Source organism: Trichosurus vulpecula, chromosome 1 (genome assembly GCF_011100635.1).
Source record: "Trichosurus vulpecula isolate mTriVul1 chromosome 1, mTriVul1.pri, whole genome shotgun sequence".
NCBI lineage: Eukaryota > Metazoa > Chordata > Mammalia > Diprotodontia > Phalangeridae > Trichosurus > Trichosurus vulpecula.
Window position 1 is genome coordinate 35,534,378 of NC_050573.1, and position 13,170 is coordinate 35,547,547.

Consider the following 13,170-nt stretch of genomic DNA (forward strand, 5'->3'; position numbering starts at 1 on the left):
AACTACAATGACTAAGAAGAGCTAAGCCAATTGGCTCCACACTGAGTCAACACATCCTCATTTTTACTCTGACCATTTTCTGCCTTGCTACCCCCATTCATACCCACTATCCTTTACCTTTCTCCCCTTCCATCTCTTGCTCCAGAACTATAGTCAAATCCCACCCCCTTTCCATTGCTTCTAGCTCTATGGTCCTACTTACCATCTTTGTGCATTCCCAGACAATAACACTCCTTCCTGGCCACCACCTCTTCATGTCTCCCCATTAGAATGTAAGCTCCTTAAGTGCAGAGTGCATCTCATTTTTGTATATACAAATACAAATATACAAATAGAGCTTAGCACAGTTTTGGCAATTTTTTATTCATTATTATGAATATTTTTATATTTTTATTCATTATTTATCTATAAACATTTATATTATATAAATATCTAAAATATATTTTAGATTATTATTATTAAAATTATTTTTATTCATTCATTCGTGTATACTTAACTAGTAATATTAGGCAGTATATGATAATACTAAATGAACAGAGTGAACAACAAGTGTTAGAGAAGTCCTCAGAAAAGGGAAAGGATTTTTGTCAAGGTTGTTAAAGAATGTTTCATGGAAGAAGAGGGATTTCAATTGAATCAAGAAAGATGGATAGGATTCAGGCTGTTAGGAAAAAACAAACTCCTCTGTTTGGTTTCCAAAGCCCTTCACAATCAGGCCCAATCTTATCTTTTCAGTCTCATAGAACATCATTCCCCCTTTTGCACTCTAAGACCCAGCCAAACTGGTCTTCTCTCTGTTCTTCACACACAACACCCCATCACCCACTGCCACACCTTTGCACTGGCTGTCCTCCATGCCTGGGATGCACTCATTCCTCATCTCTACCTCCTTGCCTTCCCTTCTAAGATAACTCTCCATCTACTTCGGATCAAATGATTCTCTCTCTCTGTCTCTCTCTCCATACATATATATATATATATATATACACACACACATACACACACACACACATATATGTATGTATATCACTTTCCAAACCTTAAAGTGTTATATAAATGTCAGCTATTAGGCCATTATTTAACTTGCTAGTATGTACCTATTTATGCAAACTCATTAAGATATAAGCTCCTAGAAGGCAGGACTATTTTTGCTTTTTCTTTATATTCCCAACACTTAGCATGGGGTCTGCTTAATAGCAGGTGCTTAATAAATGCTTATTAATTACTGATAGATTCCTTCTTCCTTCAAGAACCACCTTCTATGTCAACACTTTCCTTTTCCCCTCCAGCTGCTAGTGTCCTCTCTCCCTATCCCCCTTGTGCTGATTTTGCAATTGTTCTGTATATATTTATTCTGTATTATGGTGTGTGTGTTGCTTGTTAACTTCCCCAATGGAATGTAAGCTCCTTCAGGGCAGGGCTTGTTTCATTCTTTGTGTTAGTATTTCTTGCCCCAAACCCAGAGCCAGGAACATAGTAGGTGTTTAACAATTGTTTGTTGATTGCCTGGGAAGAAGGCCTCCCAGGTAAAGACAATAGCCTGAGTAAAGGTGTAGAAACATGGGAGTGGTGATGCTGAGACCTCGTAGATGGGTTTGGCTGAAGGAGAGAACTCACCTTCATTGTGGTGCAATCCTTCATGGATATTTCTGTTTCCCTTTTCCAGGGTGGAATTGTGGGCATTGAGATCTACTGGGATTGTAACCTAGATGCCTGGTCCCATTCCTGCAGCCCCAAATATAGTTTCCGTCGCCTGGATGACAAGAAGACCAACAAGTCTTCGCATCCAGAGAATGGATGGTTAGCTTCAGTTTTATCAAGATCTTTCAGGTACATAAAACCGGCCAGAAGCCAGCTTAGCCTTCCAAGTAACATTTAAGAGATTTGCCTCCGGGGCAGCTAGGTAGCCCAGTGAGTAGAGCACTGGCCCAGGAGTCAGGAGGACCTGAGTTCAAATCTGGCCTCAGACACTTCTCCACTTACCAGCCGTGTGACCTTGGGCAAGTAACTTAATCCCAATTGCCCTGCCTTTCCCCCTGCAAAAAAAAAAAAAAAAAAAAAAAAAAAAAAGGAAAAAGAAAGGTTTGCCCTCTAAGGCAGGAATTGACTCAATTCGAAGGTCTTGTATTTATCTAACTTTTTTCCAAACCAACCTGATCCATTGAGAATAGGGAGTGGTGGTGGGATTGAAATATATCAGTAAAATACATAGCTGCTGGTCTAGGAGGCGTGGAACATGTATGATGGGGGTACCCAGCAGTCCCCCTGGTCTCCCCTAGCTGCAGCATACCACATGGAGGGTGAACTGATGGCTTGGCCACTTTCTGGGAAATATGCTCAGCTCTAAAGCACTTTGGAAAAACCCAGTCAACCTTGGATGGTCCCTCAGTTCACCCCCAACCATGAGTGTAGTTGGAATTCTTCATCATTTTTAGAACTTCTGCTCTCTAGGTGTCCCTAGCTCCTTCTCTCTCTCTTTCCTTTTCCTTGGAGTCTTCTAGTTTGCCAAAAAGCATGGACCAGGAGAGAATTGTTCAAACAGTGAGGAGGCAGGTTTGAAAAACACTGGTCCAGCAACCTCACACACATTACAACATTCATTACAGTGTTAGAATGAGTTGTAGTGAGTTTTCTCACACTGTGATGCGTTTAATACCGTAATACATATAATCATATTATTTTAGGGTTAAGAAAAAAATATATATATATATATACATATACACATAGCTGCTGGCCAGGCCTGGAGTCAGGAAGGCTCATCTTTCTGAGTTCAAATCCAGCCTCAGACACTTACTAGCTGTGTGACCCTCAGCAAGTCACTTAACCCTGTTGGTCTCAGTTTCCTCATCTGTAAAATGAGCTGGAGAAGGAAATGGCAAACCACTCCTGCCTCTTTGCCAAGAAAACCCCAAATGGGGTCACAAAGAGTCAGACACAACTGAAAGAACCAAACAAGTATGATGTGCGCGCGCGCACACACACACGGTGTCCCAAAAGTCTTAGCACAGTTTTAAGTTTAATAACTTAAATAACCCAACAGATAATTAAATGATCATTCAAATGTGAACATTTTCTTGTCATTATCAAGTGGCTCATTTACGGACTGCACGCTAAATTGATTTCTTCCCAAAATGGAAGTTTGGACCTTCCATAGCTTCGAACCTTTGGGGGACCCAGCATATATCAGAATACCCAGGCTTTCCCATAGCAGAGGGCACATTCTTAATCATCTTCTCCCCATCTATTTAAAATAATAACATCTAATATTTATAATAAAACGATAACATTTATATCTCACCTCAATTTAACAAGTGTTTGTTAAATAGCTATGCTAGAATTCTGGGAAATAGAAGAACTGGCCCAGCGGCTAGAAGGCTGAACTCGGAGTCAGAAAGACCCGAGTTCAAATCCAGCCTCAGACGCCTACTGGCTATATGACACCGAGAAAGTCTCTTCACCTGTCTTCCTCAGTTTCCCGCTCTGTAAAATGGGGATAACGATGGTGCCTACTCCCCAGAATTGTTGTAAGAATCAAATGAGGCAATAATTGTAAAGCTATTTGGAGACCTCAAAGTGATAGAGAAATGTGAGCTTTCCTGCCTTGATCTCGTCTGATCGTCACCAACAGCCCTGTGAGGTGGGTTCTGTTGTTATATCCCGGTACACAGATGAGGAAACTGAGGTTCAGAGCAGCTGGCTAATAGGTATGATTTGAACCCAGATCCCTACCGGCTTCGAGTCAAGCACCAGTTCTAAAAGAAAAAACCGCCCAAAGGGGACCAAGGTTGGGGATGGGGCGAGTAGAGCTGACCTTCCGTGACAGATGACTCACGCGTTATTAATCATCCATGTCAAAAGACTAGAACTGCCCATTTTTGGCAAAGACAGCGGAGGAGGGTCATTAGGACACCCGGTAGAGCCTGACATGCAGTAAGCACTTAATAAATGCCCGTGGGCCGGCTGACTTCTTCTGTTCCTGTGTGCCCCGCTCCATGTGGTTGGTATCCTCCTCAGCCTCCTATGGTTGGTAGGCAAGGACGAGCTCCCTTCCTATTCTAAGCCTTTAATGATAGCCTAGCACGCAAGGCTATTATTTCCCAAAGAGTAATAGGAGGGCTGGGTTTGATTGTTAAGTGTCCCTGTTCTCTGAAGGTTTTAATGACCTCCTAGAGCTAGCGACTTGTGCGTGTCAACGCCAAATTAGAAAGCAGCTCCTTGCTGGGTAGTCGATGAGCGGGGCTGATCTCGGATTAGTAGAGGCAGGGCGTGGGGGTGGAAGCCCTGAGAACAGTGCCCGGGTTTGGATTGGAGTCGGGCCTGAGGAACAAAGCCACGCTAGAGAACGGACCAGCAGGCGCTAGATCTCGTTCCCTCTCGAGGGCTTGGCTTCCCTGGGAGCGCAAAACAACTTGGATATTTGAGAACAGAAGGACTGGCCGCAATTCGATTAAACACTTTGGTGATTGGCTTACTAAGGTCGGTGCAGGGTCCGATCCCAACTCAACATTGTTCATCCTTACAAGGACTCATGGGACCCTAGAGACTGGCCCCGAGCGCGTGGAAGCACGAACTTATGCTCTATTTTAGCAGTGTGGAGTAGTGGCCAGACCAATGGGCTTAGAGTCAGGAAGCCAGGTCAATAAGCATTTATTAAGCACATAGTATATGCCAAACACCGTGCTGATTACTGGGGATAAACTGAGTGAAGGAAGAGACAATTTTCCTCTTAAGGACTTTATACTCTAATGGGTTAAGACAACATATAAAAGGGAGATGGGGGGAGGTATCCACATGGGGGAGGGAGGGACATAGTGAGCAGTCTGGAGAAAGAAGTGTGGCTTCCTCAAAATGGAGGTTCTGGGAGGAACTCACCAATGAAGGGGTCCCATAAGGATGAAGGGAGAAGGCATGGGTTTGAATCCTGCCTTAGACACTTACTAGCTATGTGACCTTGGGCAAGTCACTTAACCGCTTAGTGCTTCCGTTTTCTCATCTGTAAAATGAAGGGCACCTTAAGGTCTCTTCCAGCTCCAAATCTCAGATCCAGTTTTCTATACTACGCCCATGAGGTCTAGTTCCTTTGCCAACCTGGGCGTGACCCCATCACCCAAATCCATTGAGATTCAAGGTCCTAGTCTTATCACAACACAAAGAAGGATATTTGCATCACCAGAGGCCTCTAACTGTGAATTCATTACCTCTCATAGATATGCCAAATACTATATGGAAGGGGGTAGAGAAAAACGAACTCTCATCAAAGTTTTTGGGATCCAATTTGACATTCTGGTTTTCGGGACAGTAAGTATCTCCTGCTCCCCCACCGTCACCCCCTTATACTCTCTGCTCATGCACAGAACTACTCAGAGGTATTTCTGGCTCAGTAATCGCAAGTTAGCTCTCATGCAGTTAAACTGGGAAAGAAACAACCTAATACTTTATAATTAATAATTACAAGAAAGACTACAAGAAAACGCTAACATTTGGATTATGCATTTGTTTGTTTATTCATCTCTTTATTTGTCTGTTCATTTATTCATTTGTTTGTTTGTTTGAGATTGGTTCACCTTATCTGTCCTAGGATGGAAGCGCAGCAGGTGCTTTCAGGCCTGATTCCACTACTTTTGGGCAGGGAAGCTTAACCTGCTGCATTTTCCTTAGCTAGGCAGGCTGGTTCACCTCCTCCTTAAGTCACCTGGTGACTCACCACATTAGCTTCAGACTTAGAGCGGACGCTCCATCAGCTTTGGCCCTTTGGAAGCACAGAATTCCTGGGCTACCATGCCCAATTAACGTCTGAATTTATGAAAATTCTGCTGGTGGTTGTTAAGCTTGCTAGCATATTATAATTATTGAATAATAATAATGATGATGTTAACACTGCTCATACAAGACCTTGTTTCAAGTCTTAGTACTGGCACATCCTGGCTAATGTCCTCGGACTACTCCGTAAACCTAGGAGTCGAAGATGAAGTTCTCTCAGAATGAGTAAAGAGAATTCCCTCATCCAGAATTAGTTTTTTAACTGAGGCTCATGCCTGATGCCCAAAGCAAGAACCCAATATATCTGCACATAGGCAACAGAATGCTATGCCTGCTGATACCAGCCAAGACAACCTTGCAAATCTGTGGGGAGGTAGCTGGTTCAAAAGTTTCACTTTCTGGAGGAAACATGATTAAGCGCTAGCCTTTCCTTCGATCGGCTGGCTCCAGAAGGAGCTTCTAAAATCAGAGCTTCTACCAGGCCCAAATACATTCAAACTAGATCATGGGAACAAGGTATATGCAAATCAGAGCCCTGGAAATCTTTTAGTCCCTCTCAGCCTGTCTGTCAACCTAGCCTCATTGTGACATCTCCCATGAGCCCTTTAATGGCTCTGTCAATTTCTGTCATTCAATGGGTGTTCCCCGTGACAATCCAGTGAGAGAAGTTGGGATGTTTGGGCCCAGGTGCTACCATCCTGAATTTAAAATAACCTTTTCCATTTTATTTAAGGGAGGAAAATTTGACATTATCCAGCTGATTGTGTACATGGGGTCCACTATCTCCTACTTTGGTTTGGTAAGAAAGTTTATTTTCTACATTTCTGAAACCTTTTTGGTTCAAGAAGAGTTCTAACCTTTTCTTTTCCTTTTTTTCCCTTAGGCCACGGTGTTGATCGATTTTCTTATTCAGATGTATACAAAGAACTGCTGTCGATCTTGGTTTTATCCCTGCTGTAAGGTCTGTGAGCCCTGCTCTGTCAATGAATACTACTACGAAAGGAAATGTGAAACCATTGGCCAGCCTGTGTCGGTAAGGGTTGCTGTCTTCCTCAACTTAATGCCAGAACACTGATGTGATTTAAAAAAAAAAGCCAGTTGGTACCAGAGGCTCATAGATGGGGACCTAGAAGTGACCTCAAAGGTCATCTCGTCCAGCCCCTCGGAAAACTGAGGGCCAGGAAAGTTTAGTAACTTGCCCAAGGTTACAAAGCTGGTAAGCCTCAGAAGGGGATTTGACCTCATAAAGGACACCAGAGTCCTGGGTTCGACATCCTATGTGCTACTGAACCTCACTCTTCTTTACTCACAGACTGTTCTCCTGACCTTGGCCAGCAGTCCTCTTAGGCTATACCATTGTTCACAAGGCAGCTTCAAACAAAAATGGAAAGCAGGATAAGGAAAACAAGTTTCACAATTTGGCCAAGAGGGGAGCTCTGAGGGTAGGGAATCAACTGTGTTGGATTGAAGCTGCAAAACAGTAGCCAAAGAATTCAGCCCTTCCTCTTTGGGCTTCATGTTGTACATAGTGATGAGATCCCAGAACAAGTCTTCATTAAGCACCTACTATGTGCCAGGCACTGGGCTAAGGGCTGGGGATACAAATACACTGTAATTTGGTTTGCCTTTCTTAGTCCTACTCTCGGAAGCCCAATTCTGTTTCATCCTCCTGCCCTCCAGGGTTTTCAGGTATCTTGAAGGTGTTCAGAAGTCTCTTTTTTAAAAATATTAATTAATTTATTTTTAGTTTTCAACATTCACTTCCATAAGATTTTGAGTTCCAAGTTTTCTCCCCCTCCCCCTTCTCAGGGCGGCATGCAATCTGATATAGACTCTACATATACATTCATATTAAACATATTTTCATGTTAGTTATGATGTAAAGAAGAATTAGAACCAACGGGAAGAATCACGAGAAAGAAGAAACAAAAAAAAAAGAGAGAGAGAGCAAATAGTATGCTTCGATCTGCATTCTGGGAAGTCTGTTCTCTAAGGCTGGCCTAAGCCTTCACCAGTTATGTTCCTCCCTTTGGGGGACCCAGTGACTAGCCCCCTGGTTCTGTTTAAACACTAAAGACTAAAAAATATATACTTCAAAGTTATACAGAATATACAGATAAATGTTTCCTCCAACAGGTTGGGCCTTGATACCCCCTGGGGACCATAGGAGATTAGGCTCACAATTGTTCAACTGTTCAGTTCCAAAACCCCACTGAGCTAGCATCCTAGACCAGGGCTGTCCACAATACAGCAGGCTGCAGTGCGATTTTATGCAGGCTGCCTCTGGGTTTTAATTTTCACAAGGGAAAAAATAAAATAATAATTTCCATGGAATGTGTATTAGATTTTTTAATTCCATCACTAATAAATAATCTCATTGATATTAATTTTCTTTGGTATTTTTAAGCAGTATTACAGACGGAACATATCTCATGGAATTTTCAATTGATCTGTGGGATGCGTTCTATCTGTGCGATGCAGACTAGTTAGTATGCACCTACCTTTATGCTGTTGTGTTGTCGCTTTGTTGTTTTGTGTTTGCTTTTGCACTTCCCACCTTCGCCTGTTGTACTGATGATGCCCGTTCCACCACTTTCTATTAGTGTACTGTATTTTTTATTCTGGGTGCAGCCCTCAAATAATTATTTTATTTTAATGCGGCCCTAAGATAACCTAAAGTTGGACAGTCCTGTCCTAGATGCTTGTTTCTTATTTTTTTCATTTTATATTTAATTTATTTAATATATTTAGTTTTCAGCATTGATTTTCACAAGAGTTTGAATTACAAATTTTCTCACCATTTCTACCCTCCTGCCCACTCCAAGAAGGCATATATTCTAGTTGCCCCGTTCCCCAGTCAGGCCTCCCATCTGTCACCCCTCTCCCCTCCCATCCCCCTTTCCCTTCTTCTCTTGTAGGGCAAGGTAAATTTCTATGCCCTCTTGCCTGTGTATCTTATTTCCTAGTTGCATGCAAAAACTTTTTTGTTGTTGTTGTTTTTGAACATCTGTTTTTAAAACTTTGAGTTCTAAATTCTCTCCCCTCTTCCCTCCCCAGCTACCCTCCCTAAGAAGGCAAGCAATTCAACATAGGCCACATGCGTATCATTATGTAAAATCCTTTCACAACACTCATATTGTGAAAGATTAACTATGTTTTGCTCCTTCCTAACCTGTCCCCCTTTATTGAATTTTCTCCCTTGACCCTGTCCCTTTTTGAAAGTGTTTGTTTTTACCTCCTCTCCCCGTCTGCCCTCCCTTCTATCGTCCCCCCTTTTTTATCTTCTTCCTCCTTCTTTCCTGTGGGGTAAGATACCCAATTGAGTGTGTATGGTATTCCTTCCTCAGGTCAAATCCGATGAGAGCAAGATTCACTCATTCCCCCTCACCTGCCCCCTCTTCCCTTCCTAGAAAACCACTTTTTCTTGCCACTTTTATGCAAGATAATTTACCCCACTCTATCTCTCCCTTTCTCCCTCTCTCAATATATTCCTCTCTTATCCCTTAATTTGATTTTATTTTTTTAGATATCATCCCTTCATATTCAACTCACCCTGTGCCCTCTGTCTATATACATATACACATACACCTACATATACACATACATAGACACACATATATGTATATATAAATATGCATACATATATATGCATATTCCTTTCAGCTACTATGATACTGAGGTCTCATGTATCATACACATCATCTTTCCACATAGGAATGTAAACAAAACAGTTCAATTTTAGTAAGTCCCTTGCAATTTCTTTTTCCTGTTCTTTTTCTTGATTACCTTTTCATTCTCCTCTTGATTCTTGTGTTTGAAAGTCAAATTTTCTATTCAGCTCTGGTCTTTTCACTGAGAAAGCTTGAAAGTCCTCTATTTTATTGAAAATCCATATTTTGCCTTGGAGCATGATACTCAGTTTTGCTGGGTAGGTGATTCTTGGTTTTAATCCTAGCTCCATTGAACTCCAGAATATCGTATTCCAAGTCCTTCAATCTCTTAATGTAAAAGCAACCAGATCTTGTATTATTCTGATTGTGTTTCCACAATACTCAAATTGTTTCTTTCTGGCTGCTTGCAGTATTTTCTCCTTGATCTGGGAGCTCTGGAATTTGGCAACAACATTCCTAGGAGATTTCTTTTTGGGATCTATTTGAGGAGGCGATTGATGGATTCTTTCAATTTCTATTTTGCCCTGTGGCTCTAGAATATCAGGGCACTTTTCCTTGATAATTTCTTGAAAGATGATATCTAGGCTCTTTTTTTAATCATGGCTTTCAGGTAGTCCAATAATTTTTAAATTATCTCTTCCGGATCTATTTTCCAGGTCAATAGTTTTCCCAATGAGATATTTCACATTGTCTTCCATTATTTCATTCCTTTTGTTCTGTTTTATAATATCTTGATTTCTCATCAAGTCACTAGCTTCCACTTGCTCCAATCTAATTTTTAAGGTAGTGTTTTCTTCAGTGGTCTTTTGGACCTCCTTTTCCATTTGGCTAATTCTGCCTTTCAAGGCATTCTTCTCCTCATTGGCTTTTTGGAGCTCTTTTGCCATTTGAGTTAGTCTATTTTTAAGGTGTTGTTTTCTTCAGTATATTTTTCAGTATTTTTTTTTTGGGTCTCCTTTAGCAAGTCATTGACTTGTTTTTCATGGTTTTCTTGCATCATTCTCATTTCTCTTCCCAATTTTTCCTCTACTTCTCTAACTTGTTTTTCCAAATCTTTTTTGAACTTTTCCATAGCCTGGGACCAGTTCATGTTTTTCTTGGAGGCTTTTGTTGTAGGCTCTTTGACTTTGTTGACTTCTTCTGGCTGTATGTTTTGGTCTTCTTTGTCACCAAAGAAAGATTCCAAAGTCTGAGACTGAATCTGGGTGCGTTTTCGCTGCCTGGACATGTTCCCAACCAACTTACTTGACCCTTGAGTTTTTCAGCAGGGTATGACTGCTTGTAGAGTGAAGAGAACTATGTTCCAAGCTTGGGGGGATGTGCCAGCTCTGCCACACCAGCACTCCTCCTTCCCCAAGAACCGCCAACCCGGACTGGACTTAGATCTTCAGCAGGCTCTTCACTCCTACTCTGATCCACCACTTAATTCCTCCCACCAAGTGGGCCTGGGGCCGGAAGCAACTGCAGCTGTAGTCTGTAGCTGCCCCACCTCCATTGCCCCCAGGGTGGTGGCTGAACTACGAACTCCTTTTTTCACTCTGTCTCCAGCAGCTTTTCCCACTAACCTTTTCTGTTGTCTTTGGTGTTTGTGGGTTGAGAAGTCTGGTAAATGCTGCAGCTCACTGATTCAGGGCACTAGGGCACGCTCCGCCCGTCTCCTGGTCTGGTTGGTCCGTACGGCCCATGCTGGGCTCTGCTGTGCTCCGCTCCCTGCTCCATGCAGGATAGACCTTACCCAGAGACCATCCAGGCTGTCCTGGGCTAGAGCCCTGCCCCCTTCCACTATCCTGTGGGTTCTGCAGTTCTTCTCTGTTATCTTTGATGTTTGTGGGTTGAGAAGTCTGGCAACTGCCACAGCTCACTGATTCAGGGCACTAGGGCACACTCCACCCGGCTTCTGGTCTGGTTGGTCCACACGGCCCATGCTGGGCTCTGCTCCGCTCTGCTCCGCTCCCAGATCCATGCTCAAAAGACCTCACCCAGCAACCATCCAGGCTGTCCTGGGCTGGAGCCCTGCTTCCCTCTGCTATTCTGTGGGTTCCGCAGTTCTAGAATTGGTTCGGAGCCATTTTTTATAGGTTTTTGGAGGGACTTGGCGGGGAGCTCACGTTAGTCCCTGCTTTCCAGCCACCATCTTGGCTCCACCCCCTGTCGTGTTTGTAATTATTAATAGATCATTTTTTTCTTACCTTTTATATCCTAGACATTAAAGTATGTTTCCTTTGTGGATGAGCCGAACATTAGGATGATAAATCAAGATTCACTAAGGAAAAGTTTGCAAGATGTAGAGGGCGAAGAAGTTCCAGTAAGTTAAACCACTTAGGTTTGTGGTGCATAGGATTTTTTTTTCCTTTTCTTCTTAACTGAGAATCAATCAAATAACTAACAGGTGTTTATTAAATGCCTACTATATGTCAGGCACTCTGCTAGGCATTGGAGACCCAAGTACAAAGAATGTACTGTCTGATTGTGCAGGGATAATCTATCCCCACATCAACAAATAAGCATGGAAAAAGGGGGGGGGGGGAAATCAATTGAGCAAAACTGAACAATACATTGGAAAAGTCTGACATTATATGAAGTGTTCAGCACTACAGTCCTCCACCTCTGCAAAGAAGTGGGGAGAGCCTGTCATTTTTCTTCTCTAGCACCTAGCATGGTACCTTGAATTTAATAAATGGTTGTCTAATCAAATGAAATTGATTTGCGTCTGTAAGGAGGCAGGTGAGGAATTCAGCTCCCTTACCTCTTAAGTAAGTACAAGCGGAGAATCTCACCTCCTTAGCCAGGGGTGGAGAACCTTTGGGCAAGGCCACATGTGGCCGTCTACGTCCTCGGGTGCAGCCCTTTGACTGAATCCAAACTGGTATAGAGGCCACAGGTTCCTGTAAGTAGTTGGATGTGGATATGTCATTTAAATGAGCCTGGAACCTTGTCATTTGCAGAGACCCCAAAAGGATTTCATAGGTTTGGACAAGCTGTCCCCATCACCACATCCTGAGACCAGCCCCAGCCCTGTATCTCCAGAAGAAATGCAGCTTCCTGAAGAAGAGCCAGGTTGTCCATCACATTCGAGACCTGAGTGGTGCCGCTGTGGACATTGCCGTCCATCCCAACTCTCAGACAGCAGCAGGTTCACAGAGGAGCTCTGCTGTCGCAGGACAGAGGGTCCCTGCATCACCACCTCAGCCATTTTTGAGGAGCTGGTCCTCTCCAAGTCCACGCTGCGCTTCATCTTGCTCTACCAAGACCCTTTGCTGGAGGTGGAGGCGGTCTCCTTGAACGACCAGCTCCGTCACTGTGCATACAGGCGCTATATTGACTGGCGCTTTGGCTCTGAGGATATGGCTGGCTTTGCTATCATGCCCAGCTGTTGCCGGTGGAAGATCCGGAAACGCTTTCCCAAGAAGAACGCAAAGTATGCTGGCTTCAGGAGTCCTAACAGATATAACTGGAGCATCAGAGCTCCTCGCCGTTATTCTTCTAAAGATTCATCCGTCTAAAGGTCTACATTAAGATCGGGAAGAGGAAACATGCTTTCCTGCCTTGACGCTCTGTATGTATCAAGATACACAACAATAGATTAAGAGTTAGGAGACTTGGGTTCTAGTCCCTGCTCTGACAGTTTGGCAGCTACTTATCTGGCCCTAAGCTCAGCTTCCCTTAGCTTCTGTATACCTGTCTAGCTTATCAGTCTTGGCAGCCATATAGCCCCTTGTCTGTCTTTGCACACTGGTAG

At 43.1% G+C, this 13,170-nt stretch overlaps 1 protein-coding gene across 1 annotated transcript in view; it reads left to right on the top strand.

The window, feature by feature from the left end:
• LOC118854139 (P2X purinoceptor 7-like) overlaps positions 1–12,934 on the top strand; it is a 34,876-nt gene extending 21,942 nt beyond the window's left edge. Inside the window, exons 8-13 of the mRNA XM_036764508.1 lie at positions 1,667–1,830; positions 5,208–5,298; positions 6,494–6,559; positions 6,644–6,793; positions 11,635–11,736; positions 12,377–12,934. Coding sequence (XP_036620403.1) covers positions 1,667–1,830; positions 5,208–5,298; positions 6,494–6,559; positions 6,644–6,793; positions 11,635–11,736; positions 12,377–12,934 — 1,131 coding nt within the window. The remainder of the gene's footprint in view (positions 1–1,666; positions 1,831–5,207; positions 5,299–6,493; positions 6,560–6,643; positions 6,794–11,634; positions 11,737–12,376) is intronic.
• The last annotated feature ends 236 nt before the right edge of the window (positions 12,935–13,170 follow it).